Raw genomic sequence first — 19991 nt, forward strand, 5'->3', positions numbered from 1 at the left:
TGTTTCATTTACTGGCCACTAAACAGATTAAAGGACTTCTATATGCAAACCCAAGACTATGCAGTGAAGGGGATTCCCAAGGGATTTACAATTCACATGGAACTCACAAGCAACTATACGCCAACTAGTTTCTTGAAGTGCCTAAGAGCAGAATGAAGTGTGTATGTTCTCATATGATGGAGTTTTGATCATCTTTCTTTTCTAGTAACTTCTACAGTCTGATTGACCTTCTGAGTGTACTCAATACTGCCTGGCTTCAAATCTATGATGTGAACTTACTTTCTTTTTTAGAAAATTGTTTATCTTCTTTATATATCAATGTTTGGAACATAAAACGAACTTTCTTTTTCCTCATCAAAGCATTCAAATTTTTGTTAAAAAATGAAATAAAGTGGAAACGTCAAGACTCTATATCTAGTTTTGTGAAACTTTATAGAGTTTTCATATCATGTATATGATATACGTGTGCCTTGGGTCATAGCATAATATTTTTTATTTTGAATTGTGTAAAAAACAGTTGAAAGACATTTGTTAGAGTATGGTGCTGTGTTTTATGGTTTTATCTTTACAAACCCCATTTTTTGTGTGTGTGTGTTCGTTTTATTCATTTTGTTGCCCAGGCTGGCCTTGAATTTCTGGGTTCAAGTACCTTAGTAGTTGAGACCATAGGTGTGTATCACTGTGCCCAGCTTAAAATTCATTTGGTTTTAAATAAATATTGCTTGATTACAGATTATAATTATCAAGGAAACCAGTTTTTAAAAATGCAAATATAAGGGATTAGCACTGAATCACTTTAAAGATATGAGTGATTGCTTCTTTGAAATTGACTTTGAATCACAAATTTTTATACATAGCTTCGTTATGCATTGGATAGGTGAAAGACTTAGCAAACTGGACTACTATTTTCAGTGCTCTTAGTTAAATCTCTTAAGCTAAATTTAAATTTCCCTATAAGAGAATTATATTTTGATTATCTCTCAGAGGTATAAACATTAAAGATATTTGACAGTACTTTGAAAATAGTAAAGCAGTATCACCTTCCTAATTTCTCTACCATTGTTGAAATGTATTGATAACATGGATATTTGCAAGCTTCATGATTTCCATTGTTAAATTTGGCCCATATGGAAATCAAAAACATATTAAATTATAATAATTTGGATTAAATCATGTTTGGCTTAATAACAAATACTAAAGAAAAACAATGATGCCTATTTCAGATATTATAGAAAGTAATCCATTTATCAATTTATGAACCATTGAATCCTTGATGTAGAATCTGTTGACTAGGGTAAGCTGTCAACGATATGGAGCTGTGGGAGATCAAAGTTTTTCCTTATAGAGGCTATATATTTTATGGTCTCTAGTAAGGGCAATAGTCTCTAAATATCTGTCAGATGGCAATGTTTAAAATTTGGTTAAGTAATGCTGTTACTCCTGTAGTTGTGATTCTAAGTGACTTCATGGACAGAAGTTAAAATGTGTTTTAAAACGATATTTAATGTTCTTTCCGCCTTTGAACAACACTTCTCATAGCCAATTATATGAAAGAATTTAATTTTCCCACGCAAAGAAAAGTTTGAAGTAAAGAATCTTTTGAACCTCTTCCAAAGCAAGTGATGATATCAAACAAAACCAAAAACTATTATGCACAATTTAGAGAAAATGTGTATGTGACTTTAAAAAGAAGGAATATATATGCAAAGGAGGATCAGGGATAAATGATACAAGAAAAATAATAGGACAGGAAAATACTGAAAATTATATGTTTTCTTTTTTAAATGTGTGTTTATTTTTAAATTGTCTTTAAGGGTACTCAGTATCCTTGTTCAACTTGTACCCCCATTGTCTAGTACATTGTTTGGTACAGAGTTGGCAATGTTTCCTAAATGAACTAATGGGGGCATAAGTTTAGGAAGGAAAACCTGAATCACATATCTCTCAGGAGATAAAGACTTTGAGTTTCTCTTTTCAATCCTTATCTGAATGGATGTCTTTGATTCACCGATGTTGATTAGTTGGCCAAGTTCTTGCAAGTTTCAAAGTCTTCTAGAATCACCCTGTGGCGCCATCATCCGGAGGAGCAAGGAATCTCCGGACTTAAAACTAATGCCCGGGTGCACGTTGTTTATGCTCCATCGCGTTAGTTGTGGAGGTTCCCTGAACGCATGCGCTTTTGATGGGACGCCTAGCCTACGAGAGACTACAATCCCCAGAAGGCCGTGCTACAAGAAAAAAAAGTCCCCTGTTGGGGCGGGGGCGGGAGGAATGAAAGCTCGCGAGAGAATAAGGTTCAGGCGGCTGCGCGAAGTGGGTGGAGGGGGGTGGAGAGAGTGAGGAGGAAGAGGAGGAGGTGCCGTCCCACAATACCAGGCGGGAGGGCGGGTAGGCGGTTTGTATCCGGGCTGTGAGGTGCTCCGAGCCTCGGCGGACCTTGCTGCCTCTGTCTCTTTAACGCTAGAGGAAGCGATGCAGAGGGGTGGAAAATGGCAGAGCTGCAGATGTTACTAGAGGAGGAGATTCCATCTGGCAAGCGGGCGCTGATAGAGAGTTACCAGAACCTGACCCGGGTGGCGGACTACTGTGAAAACAACTACATACAGGTGAGGAGCGCGGGCGGGCGGGCAGCGGGCGCTGGCCGGGGCCGAGGACCCGCCGCCGGCCGCCCGAGTGACCAGCCCACTGGGCGGGGTGCGAGCTGCCCCGACCTCAGCCGCTGCCTCCACCCCAGCCCCAGCCCCAGCCCCGCCGGGGAGAGGACAAGTGGCCGGGCTGAGGGAGTCGGGCTGAGATACAGGAAGTGGCCGCGGCGGTGGAAGCCGACCGGAGGGGTGGCAGAAAATGGGCGAGGGAGCGGGGAGCCCGCGGGCGGCGCAGTCCGGCGCCCCCCTGACGCCCGCTTCCCCGAGGGCTCGGCCCCCGGCAGCCTCCCATCCGCCGGGCGTGCGTCCGGGAGACCCCAGCGGCCGCCGCGCCGCCTGGTCGCCCCGAGACGGTCCTCGGACCGGGCGAGGGGAGAGGAAAGGGCAGGGAGAAGCGGCAGGAGGCAGAGGAAAAGCGGGGCGTGTATCCGCCGAGGCTGGGGTGGGGGCGATTATGTCAGTTCAGCCCAGAGGGTGTGTCTTTTATTTATTTATTTTTTTTAAAGAAAATTTGTCATGAGTCACATTAGACAGACCTCCCTGAGGAGAGAGGGAAGCGGGTGTGGGGAGCGAGGGAGGGCGTTTGGGAGAAGTTGATCCTAAAATTCCTGTAATTGAAGGTTAGTCAATCTGCCAGTTTGCCCTTTTTCAAGTCGGGTTTTCCCCCCTTCTCATCATTTTCACTTCCGCCTCCCGATAATGTATTCTCGTTTTTAAAGCACCAAGTATTCTTAACTATTTGGAAAAATGACTTAAATCCTCTCTCTTCCTCCCAAAAGTTCTTGAGCTGTTAGCTTCGTGAGTAACTTTAAATAGAGTGGTGTCATCGCCAGTTGCTTATTTTTCTGAGGTTTCTCTTTCTAATCTAAGTACATGTATAGAATTATGAATCCAAATAGATTTCCAAACGTACTTAGTTATTCTTTCAACCACAAAGCAAAATACCTGTTATTGTTACTTTATCAGAGAGTTCTTGGAATCTTAGCTATGACAGATGCTTGTTTTTATTTTGGTGATTGGAAGTGAATTGTGTGATAGTTTGATTTGTAGGTCTTTATGTAAACTGATAGTTTGCAGTAGAAGCAAATAAAGTAGCAGAGACCTTTGTGCCTTTAAAATGGCACCAAAAATTCGCATTTGGGGGGGGGGGGGGTACCGGGAATTGAACTTAGGGCCGCTTAACCACTGAGCCACATCCCCAGCCCTATTTTTTATTTTGTATTTTATTTAGAGACAGGGTCTCACTGAGTGCTTAATGCCTCTCTTTTGCTGAAACTGGCTTTGAACCGTGATCTTCCTGCTTCAGCCTCCCAAGCCGCTGGGATTACAGGAGTGTGCCTCCGGCCCGGGACAAAAATTCGCTTTTTAGGGCCAGACCAACCTGACTTTGAACGGTTTAGGGTTATTGCAATTGAGACTTTAAGTATTTATAGAAGTTCCTCCCATGTGATTATCGTTTTTAAGAACCAGTGGTTTCTGTGTGGGCACATGCTTTTCTTCTTTATTTTTAGAGGGAGATACTCTTTTCAGAATATTTTGAATATTTCTGTTTCTGGGTTAGTGACATTGTATCTTCAGTAACACTACTAGGAATTTCGTGACTTTTTCAAGCTATTACTTTAGGAATTCTACTGATAAGTAAACTTGTTGAATGCCTGCTATGTCTCCTGTATTACTTGTTTTTGCAAACTTTATATTTGGCCTTTTAAATCTTGTGGAAATGTGGATACAGTTTGCAAATAGAAAAGTGATCTTTTAGTTTATTGATATTAGAAATGTGCAACTTTCCATTCATCTTAATTGAAAAGCCTTGAAGTTGAGGTGAACCTTAATTTGCTGAAAAGTAGTAAAGGTTCTGAAAGGGCAAACATGGGAAGCTAAATTGCCCCCATTTTAGAAAAGGCATTTCTTCTCTGTAGAAGTCAGCAGATAAGTACTTCATTAAGGGGTGGCTTCTTGTTTTGCATATTGGGAAATCTGACAAGCATGTGGTGTGGTAATGCTTCTTGTTGGCAACTGTTGGTAACTATAACAGGTTTTAACCTGTCTGTTGACTGTTTATTTTTCAGGTAGTTGTAGGCGGTAGTACTTTTTTCCCCCTCCCAGGCTCCTTCCTTTTCTCCTGCTGTTAACATGTAACTTGGAAGCACTTTAAAACTTAATTGATAGTATCCTTGATTGACAGAAGTTATTTCTCTTGTTCTGTCACTTAAAATGTTAGACATGGTGCCAAGAATCACTGTCAATGACTCCAGGCTTTTTTTGGTGGTCCTAAACCTGAATTACTCTGATCTTACTGGGGAGTGAGGATATTAAAGTCACATAGCAATGATTATTGCCCTACCTGAGTTTAGTAGCCTTTAAACTTTGGGCTTTATGATTCATGTCACTAGTTGCCTTCCTAAGGGGCTTAGACAGGGTCAGGTTCAGACAAGCTCAGATTATGATGTGGATGTTCTTGTGGTATGTGGTACTGCTGACACTGGTCCTGTGAATGAGGAACAAATAGGATTAGAAATATCCATTTAGATGTCTATTGAGATCTTTCTATATCCTTTCTGTGATTCTGATTGGGTTGTAAATAAACATATAAATATACCTCCTCTAAGGTAAAGTATGTAGTCACCTGTGTTTTGAGTTTTAATTATTGGTTGGATGATTTTTGTTTTGAGAATTCATTTTCATTTTTCTTATATTTTGATAGTTCAGTCTTGCTCCACTGAGAATTTCTTTGGTTTAGTGCAGTTGAGTCCTTTGAGCAGTCTGTCTTTGGGTTTCATTGGTTCTTAATTATTAAATTGTAATTCTAATAGCAGAACTTCTCAAAATATTCCACTATTCTTAAAAAGGACAAGATTTTAAGGTTATAGGGGAAATAGTATTTAAAATAGAAAGTTTTTATGTAGACTTGTAGAGAAATCTTTGCCATTTACATCTTCTTGATATAAAATTAATTTTTTTTTCTGTTGGATTATGTCAAGTATAGTTGTTCCTTGAACACATTTAACTAATTCTCTTTGCTCCTCTTTAGGATCCTTACTCCTTTGCTACGAAAACTATTTTGGGGTATAGGAGGGAAAGAAAACTAAGTGGAGTGGAGTAGACATTGTTTAAGAAAGGCTTCTCAGGATGCAGATTACTATATTGGGTAAGGACAAAAATGTCTTCCATACAGCTTAACTTTTTAATTTTTCTGGAAGAATTCCACCAACAAGAGCATCATCTGGGTTAACAAGTATGTTCTAATCATTAGTCATATTATTACTGTGAGCCAGGTAGTTTCACTTCCTTTACTTAACTCCCGTGACATTTGCTTAGTTATGCACATTGAATTTTGGAAAGCAGGTAATTTTTGAGCAGGATCATTTTGGAGTTGGTAAAAGCTTACTTTTCTGGTATTGTACGAATTTATGTTAGTTTATAAATTGTCACTTATTGTATGTTTCTCCTCCATCCTTTCTTTTTCTTTTTGCCCAGCCTGATCTTATACTCCAGGGCTCAGGTGAATCCCCTGCTTCAGCCTTCCTAGAAGCTGAAGACTATAGGGGTGTGTGTGTGTGTGTGTATGTGTGTGTGTGTGTGAGAGAGAGAGAGAGAGAGGGAGAAGGAGAGAGGGATGTTGCCTCTTTCTCTGCCTTTTTTACATTTTTGGTAGCAAATCTGTTATCTAGGTTTAGAGACATTGAATATCTAACCTAAAGTTCAACAGCTTGTATGAAATAGTGACTGGAATCAAACCCCAATTTTCAGTTTTCCAAATTCTAAATTCCTTTTAAAAAATCCTGAATAGTCTGCTTATCATAATATAGGGAATTTAAAAAATGTGAAGAGAATAATAGAGAAGAGCAGTAGTAATAATCCAGTCAGTCATTCCTTTAATTTTGGAAAGCAAGTAAGTGACCATGAGTGATTGGATATAGGACCCTCAAGGATATCAGAGTCCCTGGATGTTGTAATCCATTATATGAAATGATGTAGTATTTGCATATAACCAGCACACATCCTTCCATATACTTTAAATCATTTCTTGATTACTTATAATACTAAATACAATGTAAACGCTATGTGAATGTTGCTTTACTGTACAGGGAATAATGACAGGGAAAAATCTGTACATGTTTGGTACAGATACAGGTTTTTTTCTTTTTTCTTTTTTTTTTTTTCTTTTTAAACCAGGGATTGAACTCAGGTGCAGTCGACCACTGAGCCACATCCCCAGCCGTATTTTGTATTTTATTTAGAGACAGGGTCTCACTGAGTTGCTTATCACCTGTCTTTTGCTGAGACTGGCTTTGAATTTGCAGTCCTCCTACCTCAGCCTCCTGAGCTACTGGGATTACAGGAGTGTGCCACTGCACCCTGCACATTTTCCTCCCCCCAATTATTTTGACCAGGGTTGGTCTACTCCATGGTGACTGAACCCATAGATAAGAAGGGTCAATTGTAATTGATGCTGTTAATATCTAATCTGTCACAGCAGATATTTATACTTAATCCTTACAGACTCCAAGATAGGAGTGCTCTCCCATAGATGAGGAAATTCGGGTTTAGAAAAGTGAAATGAATTTTGTTTGGTCACAAGATTAGTAACTGGCAGACAGGATTTCTGTCTAAAATGACAGACTCCATAAGCTTTGCTTTTTTCATGTAACATTGTTTCCACATAAATGAGTCTAGAACTTAGACTGGTTCAGGAATGTTATGGAATAAATAGATTCTTGGTAAATTTTGGGAACCTAGCAACTCTAAGTTGTAAATATAAGAATGTTTGTAATTTGGAGATTTTCCAAAATCTCCAAATGATGGAAGAGTTGGCTGTAGGAATTGCGGGCTAGTTTTTCACTGAGCCTCATGGATTCTTTTCCTTTCTATGCATCTCTTTGCCTATTTTTTTCCTATTCTGATCCAGTATTGTAATTATGGTAAGAACATTTGTAATATTAGCAGAAGTTAATGAAAAATGTCTTGAAATATTTTTGGTAGCTCTGATTTCCATACACGTTGGATTTGGGGAAGGATTCATAATGATTGAGGAGATTAGGGAACAGGAAAGGTTAGAATTCTTACGATTGCTCTTTGAAGTTTGAGTAAAGCAGTGATACAATTGGATATGTAAATGAAGTAAGCAGGGGTTTAGTTAATTTTATAGAAGATCCTCAGGTAATTGTTAAATTGACTCATACTGTTTCAACATGTTTATTAATGCTGTTGTCAAGCATCAAACTGGGTTGGGTAGAGCAGAATCTGACCTAGCACATTTCTTCTTTTGAAAGTCCATACCATGGGATATCTTATCAGTTCTTGCTAGAAATATTCTTAAAAGAATAATACTGAATATTTTTTAGGGTATATATTATTTAGAAGTTTGTATTAAAACTAATATCCTCTCTTTTTCCTTTTATAAACTTTAATGTCAATAAGAATTTTACATGTGGTACTTCAGTCCTGGTTTGTTTAGATCTTCAGTGTTCACATGTTTCTTTCTTTTGGAAAGTTTTTAGGAAATTGTTGAAATAATCCTGTAGGACACTTCTAATTCCTCTTAGGTGCTTCTGCTTTCTCCTGTTCATTCTGATAGCTGAGAAATATTCCTTGTGGAAGAGAAGAGATATTTGGGCAATTTAAGATCTGGCTATTTGTATTAAATTATCTTGTAATAATTTGTGACATTTTTGAGTTAACAGTCAATGTATTATTCAGGAAGGAAGAATATACCAGGGCACTAATGACACATGCCTGTAATCCAAGCTACTTAGGAGGCTGAGGCAGGAGGAATACAAGTACAACACCAGTCTGGGCAACTTAGTGAGACTGTCTTAAAATAAAAAATAAGAAAGTGCTGGGGATGTAGCTCAATGGTAGAGTGCCCCTAGGTTCAATCTCCAGTACTACACATATACCAAAAAATGGAAGGAAGAGTGCTAATATTGGAACAAAAGATTGAATCACACAACTTATGAAAATATAATTCTATATAATCTATGAAAATAATGTGTTATGAAAAGTAAAGTTCACAATTAAGTGCTAATTCTAGAGCATTTAAAAAGTTTTGAAGGAGGCTATACATTTTTTCTAATGTCTTATGTTGCTTATAATTTTTTGAAGTTGTGATTTGATTTTAGTAGAAATAATAGTCAAACCCCTAAACTACAGACTTCTTAAATCTTATTATTATATTAATAAGACATCATGCTATAAAATTAGGGATTTTTTTTTTTAAAGTATGTCACTGAGAAAAATAGCAATTATTGGAGTTTGTTTTATAAAGTAGTAGCTGAATTTTTTTTTTTTTTTTTTTTTTTTTTTTTTTTTTTTTGGTACGAGGGATTGAACTCAGGGACCCTCTACCACTGAACCACATCCCCAGCCCTATTTTGTATTTTATTTAGAGACGGGTCTCTCTGAGTTGATTAGCCCCTGGCTTTTGCTGAGGCTGGCTTTGAACCATCCTCCTGTTTCAGCATCTCGAGCTGCTAGGATTACAGGCTTGTGCCATCTTGCCTGGCCCAAAGTGGTTATTTTAATGGTAAATATCTATTCAGACATGGAGGTTATTTTCTAGTGCTTCCAGTGCATAGACTCAATAAGTATTTTAATCTTAAATTTTCTAACATTCTTCATTAATAAAACTTTCTCAGAAATGGTTGGTAATTAAGCTATTGTTTGTGAAGAAAATCTGAAAGCAAAACAAACAAAACATCCTAAGGAAGATAATGTGTACTTGTTATTAAATGTATTTTAAATTCTATATATATCTACTTAGCAAATTCCTTAACGGAAATGTTTAGCAAACATTTGTGGAATTGAATTTTTATGTTGACTAGAGAATACTGGTAGGAACATTTAAAGTATACCTATGAGTGGAAGTAAACTTTAAATCTTACTTTAGAAACTAAGCATAGGTATTCAAAACTCAATGGAAAATTTTAGGCATTTTTATAAATGAAAAAATGATATAGTGTAATGAATGCTGTTTATTTAATAAAGGTCACCTCATAGCTAGTATCTTTTCATATGTTCCTCATATCTCAAACTCATCTTTTAACATATAATTTCAGCCAGCACTGTTATCTGGAAGATATAAACTAAATCTATTTCATAAATTGTATTTATTTATTTATTTATTTTATTTATTTTGAGTATTAGGGATTGAACTCCTGGGTGCTCTGCCTTGAGCTACATCTCTGGTCCTTTTTATTTTTTATTTTGAGACAGGGTCCCACTGAGTTGCTGAGTCTGGCCTCAAACTATGCCTCCTGCCTCAAACTCCCAAGTTGCTGCTATACACGCATGAGCCACCATGCCCAACTTGTGTAAATTTTAAATGTGGGAGAAAGAAATAGTGAAGTTTATGTCAGTTTATTTGTGACAAAAGGGAATAGATATCCTTATAATTGATATAAGTTGATTTGAGGGTTGTGGGTTATTATTGTTTAAAATGGTTGATATATTTTAAATTTACAACTAATTTCGTTGGCAGTTCCATAGATTGATTAGAATATAGTTATATAATTTGCCTCATAATGGAATTTTTAAAATATGAGATGAATTCATGTGATATATAGCCAAATGCTTTAATGTGTATGGTTCAGTAGTATTTAGTACAGTGTCGTACAACCATCATCGTGACTGAATTTCAAATCATTTTGATCACTGCCAGAGAACACCAGTACCTATTAAGTAGTTTGTTCCATTTCCCACTCATGTTGTCTACTCCCATCTATTATCCACCAATTTCCTTTCAGTCTCAATGAGTTTACCTGTTGTATACATTTCTTATAAATGGAATTATATTATGTGGCCTTTAGTCTTGGCGTTTTTTCACTCAATACAAAAACATGTGAATAAACAATATTATAATAACATTTAGGCATGTTTTTTGAGATTCATTAACTTTGTAGTATATATGGCTACTTCATTTCTGTTTATGACTGAAAAATATTCCATTGTGTGTCTATACCACATTTTGTTTATCCATTCATCTATCCGTGGACCTTTGGATTAATTCTACCATTTGATTGTAGTGAATAATAGTGCTATGAAAATTCATGTACCACTATTTGTTTGAGAAACGTGTTTTCATTTCTTTTTAGCATATGCCTAGTCATGGTTCATAGTGGTATTTTGTTGTGAAACACATAATTGTCAAAGTTTGCACTTAGTTTTGAATTTTTAGCCCCCTACTTCAGTGTAATGAGGAAATCCTTGGCGTGAACACAGACTTAGAATTTTAGTGTGAATTGGTAGAATTTAAACCTTGAAGCCTGATTTTTCACTTCATGCATAAGTGAATTTTACCCCCTGCTTATGAGAGTAATATAGAGTATGGTAATTGTACAGATTTTAAGCTTTTTAGAAATATATGGCTTAAGTAGTACAAGTGCCTTGTAATACCATTCCTATGAATGGCCTTTCAGGAATTTATTTTTTATTATCTATAATTGGTAAACTCATTCGTTTGTACCAAGGCAGAAAATATTGTAGCCATAGCGTATTTCATTTCATTGTATTTTTATTTAAAAATCTTTTTTAAAATTAAAAAAAATTGTTTTAGTTGTAGATGGACACAGTACCTTTATTTATTTTGTATGGTGCTGAGGATTGAATCCAGTGCCTCACGAGTACTGGGCAAGCACTCTACCACTGAGCCACGACCCTAACACTTAAACATCATAATTGACTTCATTTTTTGTTCTATAATCAGGTAACTCCTCATTCCATAAAACAGAGTAAATGTTCCCCACGGTATATTTTAAAAATTAAAAATGTCTTATAATACCAATGAGGTTCTCTAATTATTGTCAAATGTAAATTATATTCTTATTTAGAGTGTAAATGAAACAGTATTGTAGATGTATAGTTGGACATTCTTAGTGGCTTTTTTTTTTCTCCCTCTGGCTTTTCTTTTCTTTTCTTTTTTGGGTGCTGAGGATCGAACCCAGGGGCCTTGTGCTTGCAAAGCAAGCACTCTGCCAACTGAGCTATCTCCCCAGCCCTCTCCCTCTGGCTTCTAATTGGAGAAAATTATTATTTATCTATTTGAAACTTTAAAGGGGACTAAAATATTAGGTTAATGAAAAAATGTTCTTGAAAAACTTCAGTTTACCTTTTATTTGTTAATTTCCTGAATGCTTTATAATTAATTCCTTTTTTTTTTGGTACAGGGGATTGAACTCAGGGGCACTTAACCAGAATCACAACACCAGCCCTTTTTTGTATTTTATTTAGAGACAGGGTCTCACTGAATTGCTTAGCTTGTTGAGTTGCTTCTTCACTGAGACTGACTTTGAACTCAGAGTCCTCCTTCCTCAGCCTCCCAAGCCACTGGTATTACAGGCATGTGCCATTATGCTCAATTAATTCATATTAATACTTTTTTTTTAGATTCAAGATATTTTATTAACAGCTACTACAAATAGTAAGATAGCTCAGTTAGATTACCAAATACAAAATCAACATAGAAAAATCAGTAGTTTACATATATTCAAACAATCTTTTGGAAGAGTTAATGGAAGAAAAGATTTCATATATAAAAGTAACAAAAATCATATTAGTGTTTGTCAATAAGAATGTGAGACCCATTAAAAATAAAAATAACACTGAAGCCAAAAAAATAACCTTTCTACAAATAGAAGGACCATATTATTGTGTAAGTTAATTTGTAAATTTTAACAGAATCTCAGTGAAAATTTAACAGTTTTAAGCTATATCACCTGATGCTAAAGTTAGTGAAAAAAATAAACATAGAAGTGGGACCAGCACTAAAACACATTAGGGCATTTATAAAAACCTAAATAATTTAAGAGTATCATACTGGTCTATTAGCAAAACAGAATGCCCAGATGTAAGTACACTCAGATACATAGAGAAATTGATTGTATAAAGAGGGCATCATTTCAAATCACTGAGAAAAAGAAGTAGTGAATAAATGTTATTTATTTACATAAGTAAAGTAATATCCCTGCCTTACCTCATATACCATGATAAATTCCATATTTACCAAATATATTTTGGTAAATAACACAACCATTAAATAAGAAGAAGAAAACTTGAAAGTTTTTTCTTTATAAATCTGGAGTTAGAACTATCTAGTCTTTCATGACGCAAAATCCCCGAGTCATAAATTATTTCACTGGTACTTTGTTATATAAAAATCAGTTTTTTATGAAAAGAAGCATCAGAAACAAACTTGTAAGAAAAGACAACTAAGAGAGATATTTACAGCTTATATCACAAAGAGCTGTCCTTCCTAACATGTAAATTGACAAGATCATAACCCTTTTGAAACATAGAAAAAGGAAATAAAATTTGCTATTAATAAACAACAAGATAGTTAACTCACTAAAAAAGAGAAATGTAAATTAAAACCGTGGATGAAAGATCATTTTCTCTCTCTCCATTGGCAAAAATCCAAAGTTAGCTAACATACTCTATTGATAGGACTCTGGAAGGGAAAGCATTTTCTCATGCATTCTGACAGCGGTGTGTTACAGTCACCCAGAATCATTGTGTTGTGGTCTATTTGATTCCTGGAATTGAGAAGGATTTGTTTGATGTACATGCATGTGCCATTGTTTGGGGCATAAATATTTATGATCATTATGTCTTTCTGATTTATGGTTCCCATAAATAGTATGAAATGTCCTTCTTTATCCCTTCTGACTAACTTTGGCTTGAAGTTCACTTTATCTTCTATAAGGATGGAAACCCCCACTTTTTTTTACTGAGTCTGTGTGTTATATGTTTTTTTCTCATCCTTTCTCCTTTAGTCTGTGGATATCTTTTCCTATGAGATGAGTCTCTTGAAGGCAGCATATTGTTGGGTGTTGCTTTTTAATCCTGTCTGCGAATCTGTTTTTTGATTGGTGAGTTTAGGCCATTAACATTTAGGATTATTATTATTATTATTTTTAATGATGAGTGAAGGTTTGGTGGGGTGAAGAAGGGAATGACTTTTTTTTTTAAAGTTCTTGAGTTAATTTTAATGAATTCTTTTTTTATTAAAAATCATAAATTTACATAGGGCAATGCTGTTTGATTCATTCTGTTATTTTTTCCCTTCCCCCCCACCCCTCCCACCCCTCTTTTCCCTCTATACAGTCCTTCCTTCCTCCATTCTTACCACCCTCCTTATCCCTAACCCTAAACCTAACCCTAACCCTAATGCTAACCCCTCCTACCCCCCATTATATGTCCTCATCCGCTTATCAGCGAGATCATTCGTCCTTTAGTTTTTTGAGATTGGCTTATCTCACTTAGCATGCTATTCTCCAATTTCATCCATTTGCCTGCAAATGCCATAATTTTATCATTCTTTTTTTTTTTTATTAAAATCTTTTTTTATTTTTACAGACACATTTTGATTCATTGTACACAAATGGGGTACAACTTTTCATTTCTATGGTTGTATACAATGTAGATTCACACCATTCATGTAATCATACATATACATAGGGTAATACTATCTGTTTCATTCTACTATCTTTCTGTCCCCCACCCCTCCCACCCTGTTTTCCTCTATACATTCCAAAGTTTCTTCATTCTTCTCTTCCCCCCATCACCCCCCTCGTGATGCACTTATCAGAGAAAACATTTGGCCTTTGCTTTTTGGGCTTGGCCTATTTCACTTAGCATGATATTTTCCAACTTCATCCATTGCCAGCAAATGCCATAATTTTATTCTTCTTTATGGCTGAGTAATAGTCCTTTGTGTATATATACCACAGTTTCTTTACCCATTTGTCAATTGAAAGGCATCTGGTTATTTTTATTAACACAAACAAGTTACTTATCAATCCATGCCTTATGATTGTGCGGAACAGATGGTGGTTGTCTATGTGCACAAACAAGATGCAGAGCCATTCTGTCTTGGTACTTATACTCAAAATGGAGTAGCACAGGGCAGGCTGCAGCTCTAAACAAAAGGAATAATTCAGGGTAAAAATTGAGTAATACAGGACAGGACACAGCCTGCTCTATGCACTGGGCAAGTGCTACAGCTGCTGCTCCCTGCCATTTTTTTTTTTTTTTTTTTTTTAAGTAATGCTTCCATCTTGGGTTGGGGATGTAGTTTGGGTTCAAGCCATTGTCTAGCAGGTTCAAGGTCCTGGGTTCAATGTCCAGTACTCAAAGAAGTCAAAACCAAACAAACAAAAAATCAATTTCTACTCCTGCCAGCAATGTACAAGAAACCCTTTGGATACAGATCCACATATTCTAAGAAGAACATTGTCAAACTTTAAAAATATTACCTAATCAAATTGGCATAAAACAGTGTTTCATTATGATCTTTTTTTAAAATTTTAATTAAAAATCATAAATTTACATAGGGCAATGTTGTTTGATTCATTCTGTTATTTTTTTCCCTTCCCCCCTCCCACCCCTCTTTTCCCTCTATACAGTCCTTTATTCCTCCATTCTTACCACCCTCCTTATCCCTAACCCTAAACCTAACCCTAACCCTAACACTAACCCTTCCTACCCCCCGCCCCCTTATATGTCCTCATCCGCTTATCAGCGAATCATTCGTCCTTTAGTTTTTTGAGATTGGCTTATCTCACTTATATCCTCCAATTTCATCCATTTGCCTGCAAATGCCATAATTTTGTCATTCTTCATGGCGGAGTAATACTCCATTGTATATATATGCCACAGTTTCTTTATCCATTCATCAACTGAAGGGCATCTAGGTTGGTTCCACAATCTGGCTATAGTGAATTGAGCAGCTATGAACATTGATGTGGCTGTATCTCTGTAGTATGCTGATGTTAAGTCCTTTGGGTATAGGCCAAGGAGTGGGATAGCTGTGTCAAATGGTGGTTCCATTCCAAGCTATCTGAGGAATCTCCACACTGCTTTCCAGAGTGGCTGCACTAATTTACAACCCCACCAGCAATGTATGAGTGTACCTTTCTCCCCACATCCTCGCCAACACCTGTTGTTGCTTGTATTCTTGATAATCGCCATTCTAATTGGGGTGAGATGAAATCTTAGGGTAGTTTTGATTTGCATTTCTCTTATTACTAGAGATGTTGAACATTTTTTCATATATCTGTTGATTGCTTGTAGATCTTCTTCTGTGAAGTGTCTGTTCATTTCCTTAGCCCATTTGTTGATTGGATTGTTTGTATTCTTGGTGTAGAGTTTTTTGAGTTCTTTATAGATTCGGGATATTAGCGCTCTATCTGAAGTATAAGTGGCAAAGATATTCTCCCACTCTGTAGGCTCTCTCTTCTGAGGATTGCTTTAGCTATTCTGGGTTTCTTATTCTTCCAGATGAATTTCATGATTGCTTGCTCTATTTCTGTAAGGTACATCATTGGGATTTTAATTGGAATTGCATTGAATCTATATAGCACTTTTGGTAGTATGGCCATTTTGACAATATTAATTCTTCCTATCCATGAACATGGGAGATCTTTCCATCTTCTAAGGTGTTCTTTAATTTCTTTCTTTAGTGTTCTGTAGTTCTCATTGTAGAGGTCTTTCACCTCTTTTGTGAGATTGATTCCCAAGTATTTTATTTTTTTTTTGATGCTATTGTGAATGGGGTAGTTTTCCTAATTTCTCTTTCTGAAGATTCATCACTTCTGTATAAAAATGCATTGGATTTATGAGCATGGATCTTGTAACCTGCTACTTTACTGGATTCACTTATGAGTTCTAAGAGTTTTCTGGTGGAATTTCCAGGTTCCTCTAAATATATAATCATGTCATCAGCGAACAGGGATAGTTTGAGTTCTTCTTTTCCAATTCGTATCCCTTTAATTTCTTTGGTTTGTCTAATTGCTCTAGCTAGAGTCTCAAGAACGATATTGAATAGAAGTGGTGAAAGAGGGCATCCCTGCCTTGTTCCAGTTTTTAGGGGGAATGCTTTCAGATTTTCACCATTTAGTATGATATTGGCCATGGGCTTAGCATAGATGGCCTTTACAATGTTAAGGAATGTTCCCACTACCCCAGTTTTTTCTAGTGTTTTGAGCATGAAGGGATGCTGTATTTTATCGAATGCTTTTTCTGCATCTATTGAAATAATCATGTGATTCTTAACTTTTAGTCTGTTGATATGGTGAATGACATTTATTGATTTCCTGATGTTGAACCAACCTTGCATCCCTGGGATAAAACCCACTTGATCGTGGTGCACTATCTTTTTAATATATTTTTGTATGCGATTTGCTAAAATTTTGTTGAGAATTTTTGCGTCGATGTTCATTAAGGATATTGGTCTGAAATTTTCTTTCCTCGATGTGTCTCTGTCTGGTTTGGGTATCAGGGTGATATTGGCTTCATAGAATGAGTTTGGGAGGGTTCCCTCCTCTTCTATTTTATGGAATACTTTGAGAAGTATTGGAATGAGCTCTTCTTTAAAGGTTTTGTAGAACTCGGCTGAGAACCCATCTGGTCCCGGACTTTTCTTTGTTGGTCGGCTTTTGATGACCTCTTCTATTTCATTGCTTGAAATTGATTTATTTAAGTTGTGTATGTCCTCCCTCCTCGTTCAGTTTAGGTAATTCATTTGTCTCTAGAAACTTGTTGATGTCTTCGAGGTTTTCTGTTTTGTTGGAGTATAGATTTTCAAAATAGCTTCTAATTATGTTTTGTATTTCACTCGTGTCTGTTGTGATATTTCCTTGTTCATTCCGAATTTTAGTAATTTGAGTTTTCTCCCTCTTTCTCTTTGTTAGTGTGGCTAAGGGTTTATCAATTTTGTTTATTTTTTCAAAGAACCAACTATTCATTTTGTCAATTTTTCCGATGGTTTCTTTTGTTTCAATTTCGTTGATTTCGGCTCTGATTTTAACTATTTCCTGTCTTCTACTTTTGGTGTTGGTCTGCTCTTCTTTTTCTAGGGCTTTGAGCTGTAGTGTTAAGTCGTTTATTTGTTGATTTCTACTTCTTTTGTTGAATGTGCCCCATGAAATAAATCTTCCTCTAAGTACTGCTTTCATAGTGTCCCAGAGATTTTGATATGATGTGTCTTTGTTCTCATTTACTTCTAAGAATTTTTTTATTTCCCTCCTGATGTCTTCTGTTATCCATTCATCGTATAATAGTGTATTATTTAATCTCCAAGTATTGGAGAAGTTTCTGTTTTTTATTCTGTCATTTATTTCTAATTTCAGTCAGTTATGATCTGATAGAGTACAAGGTAGTATCTCTATCTTCTTGTATTTGCTAACAGTAGCTTTGTGGCATAAAACATGGTCTATTTTAGAAAAGAATCCACGTGCTGCTGAGAAGAAAGTGTATTCGTTCTTTGTTGGATGGTATATTCTATATAAGTCGGTTAAGTCTAAATTGTTGATTGTGTTATTGAGATCTATGGTTTCTTTATTCAATTTTTGTTTGGACGATCTATCCAGCGGTGGGAGAGGTGTGTTAAAATCACCTAGTATTATTGTGTTGTGGTCTATTTGATTTCTGGAATTGAGAAGGATTTGTTTGACGTACATGGATGAGCCAATGTTCGGAGCATAGATATTTATGATTGTTATGTCTTGCTGATTTATGCTTCCCTTCAGCAGTATGTAATGTCCTTCTTTATCCCTTCTGACTAGTTTTGGCTTGAAGTCCACATTATCTGAAATGAGGATGGATACTCCAGCTTTTTTGCTGTGTCCGTGTGCATGGTATGTTTTTTCCCATCCTTTCACCTTTAGTCTATGGGTATCTCTTTCTATGAGATGAGTCTCTTGCAGGCAGCAAATTGTTGGATTTTTCTTTTTAATCCATTCTGCCAGTCTATGTCTTTTGATTGATGAGTTCAGGCCATTAACATTCAGGGTTATTATTGTGATATGATTTGTATTCCCAGTCATTTGACTCATTTTTGTTTTTTGACATGATTTGGTTTCCCCTTTATTTGACTATTCCTTTAGGCTAGTTCCTCCCATTGCTGATTTGCATCGTTGTTTTTCATCTCTTCCTCATGGAATATTTTGCTGAGAATGTTCTGTAATGCCGGCTTTCTTTTTGTAAATTAATTTAGCTTTTGTTTATCATGGAAGGATCTTATTTCATCATCAAATCGGAAAGTAAGTTTTGCTGGGTATAAGATTCTTGGTTGGCATCCATTTTCTTTCAGGGCTTGGTAAATGTTGTTCTAGGCCCTTCTTGCTTTTAGGGTCTGGATTGAAAAATCTGCTGATATTCTTATTGGTTTCCCCCTGAATGTAATTTGATTCTTTTCTCTCGTGGCCTTTAAAATTCTGTCTTTATTTTGTATGTTAGGTATTTTCATAATAATGTGCCTTGGTGTGGGTCTGTTGTAATTTTGTATATTTGGAGTCCTATAAGCCTCTTGTAGTTGATTTTGCATTTCATTCTTCAGATTTGGGAAATTTTCTGATATTATTTCATTGAATAGATTGTTCATTCCTTTGGTTTGTTTCTCTAAGCCTTCCTCAATCCCAATAATTCTTAAATTTGGCCTCTTCATGATATCCCATAATTCTTGTAGATTCTGTTCATGATTTCTTACCATCTTTTGTGTTTGGTCCACCTTGTTTTCACAATTAAATATTTTGTCTTCAATGTCTGAGGTTCTGTCTTCCAGGTGATCTATCCTATTGGTTATGCTTTCTATGGAGTTTTTAACTTGGTTTATTGTTTCCTTCATTTCAAGGATTTCTGTTTGTTTTTTTTTTTTTCAGTATCTCTAACTCTTTATTGAAATGTTCTTTTGCTTCCCTTATTTGCTCTTTGAACTGTTGATTGGTGCGTTCATTTAATGCCTGCATTTGTTCTTTCATCTCCTCGTTTGCTTCCCTGATTGTTTTAATTATGTACATTCTGAACTTCCTTTCGGACATTTATTCTGTTTTGTCATTGGGTTTTATTGATATAGTATCTAAGTTTTTTTCGGACATTTTCTTCCCTTGTTTTCTCATATTGGTCAGATGTCAGTGGGACTCTGTGATATTGTAGATTTCCTCTATTTGCTTATAGCGTCCCTATAGATTTCCAGTGTATCACCTACCAGCCTTCAGTAGCCTGAAGTCTTGGATTAACTTCATAATGTAGTGCTTCCAAAGAACGCTGCCCCTAGCCCGCTACTGGTTCCAGGGAGAAAGACCTGGAGAGGTCTCTTGCTGCCCAGCCCTGGTCCTAGAGGCTGGTTGCAGGTCGGAGGTCTCCACTGGCTTGGGGACTTGTGGCTGGCTCTGTGTAGACAGGCTCTCACTGGGCGGTTTGCCCTGAGAAGCTAGCCTAGAGAGGCGCTTCCTGCTGGAGGGGGCTGGGCTGCTTGGGGAAGTCCCTGGTGCCCTGTGCTGGTCACTGAAGCAACCTGCGGGCGGGCCGGAGCTGGCTGCGCTGTTTCTGTGCAGAAAGGCTCTTACTGGG

The 19991-nt window shown here is 36.6% G+C and overlaps 1 protein-coding gene across 14 annotated transcripts in view; it reads left to right on the plus strand.

Moving 5' to 3' along the window:
• The first annotated feature begins 2354 nt into the window (after nucleotides 1-2354).
• The window catches only part of ABI1 (abl interactor 1), a 116241-nt gene continuing 98604 nt past the window's right edge, over nucleotides 2355-19991 (plus strand). For 6 of the 14 annotated variants that reach the window (XM_079106517.1, XM_079106518.1, XM_079106523.1 and 3 more), the window contains exon 1: nucleotides 2356-2606. In XM_079106517.1, coding sequence (XP_078962643.1) covers nucleotides 2490-2606 — 117 coding nt within the window. In that variant the 5' untranslated portion in view covers nucleotides 2356-2489. Of the gene's footprint in view, nucleotides 2607-2710; nucleotides 3066-19991 lie in introns of those variants that run through there. The other 8 variants (XM_079106522.1, XM_079106520.1, XM_079106511.1 and 5 more) reach the window with 3 other exon arrangements.

Source organism: Sciurus vulgaris, assembly GCF_902686455.1.
Source record: "Sciurus vulgaris genome assembly, chromosome: 12".
Classification (NCBI taxonomy): Eukaryota; Metazoa; Chordata; class Mammalia; order Rodentia; family Sciuridae; genus Sciurus; species Sciurus vulgaris.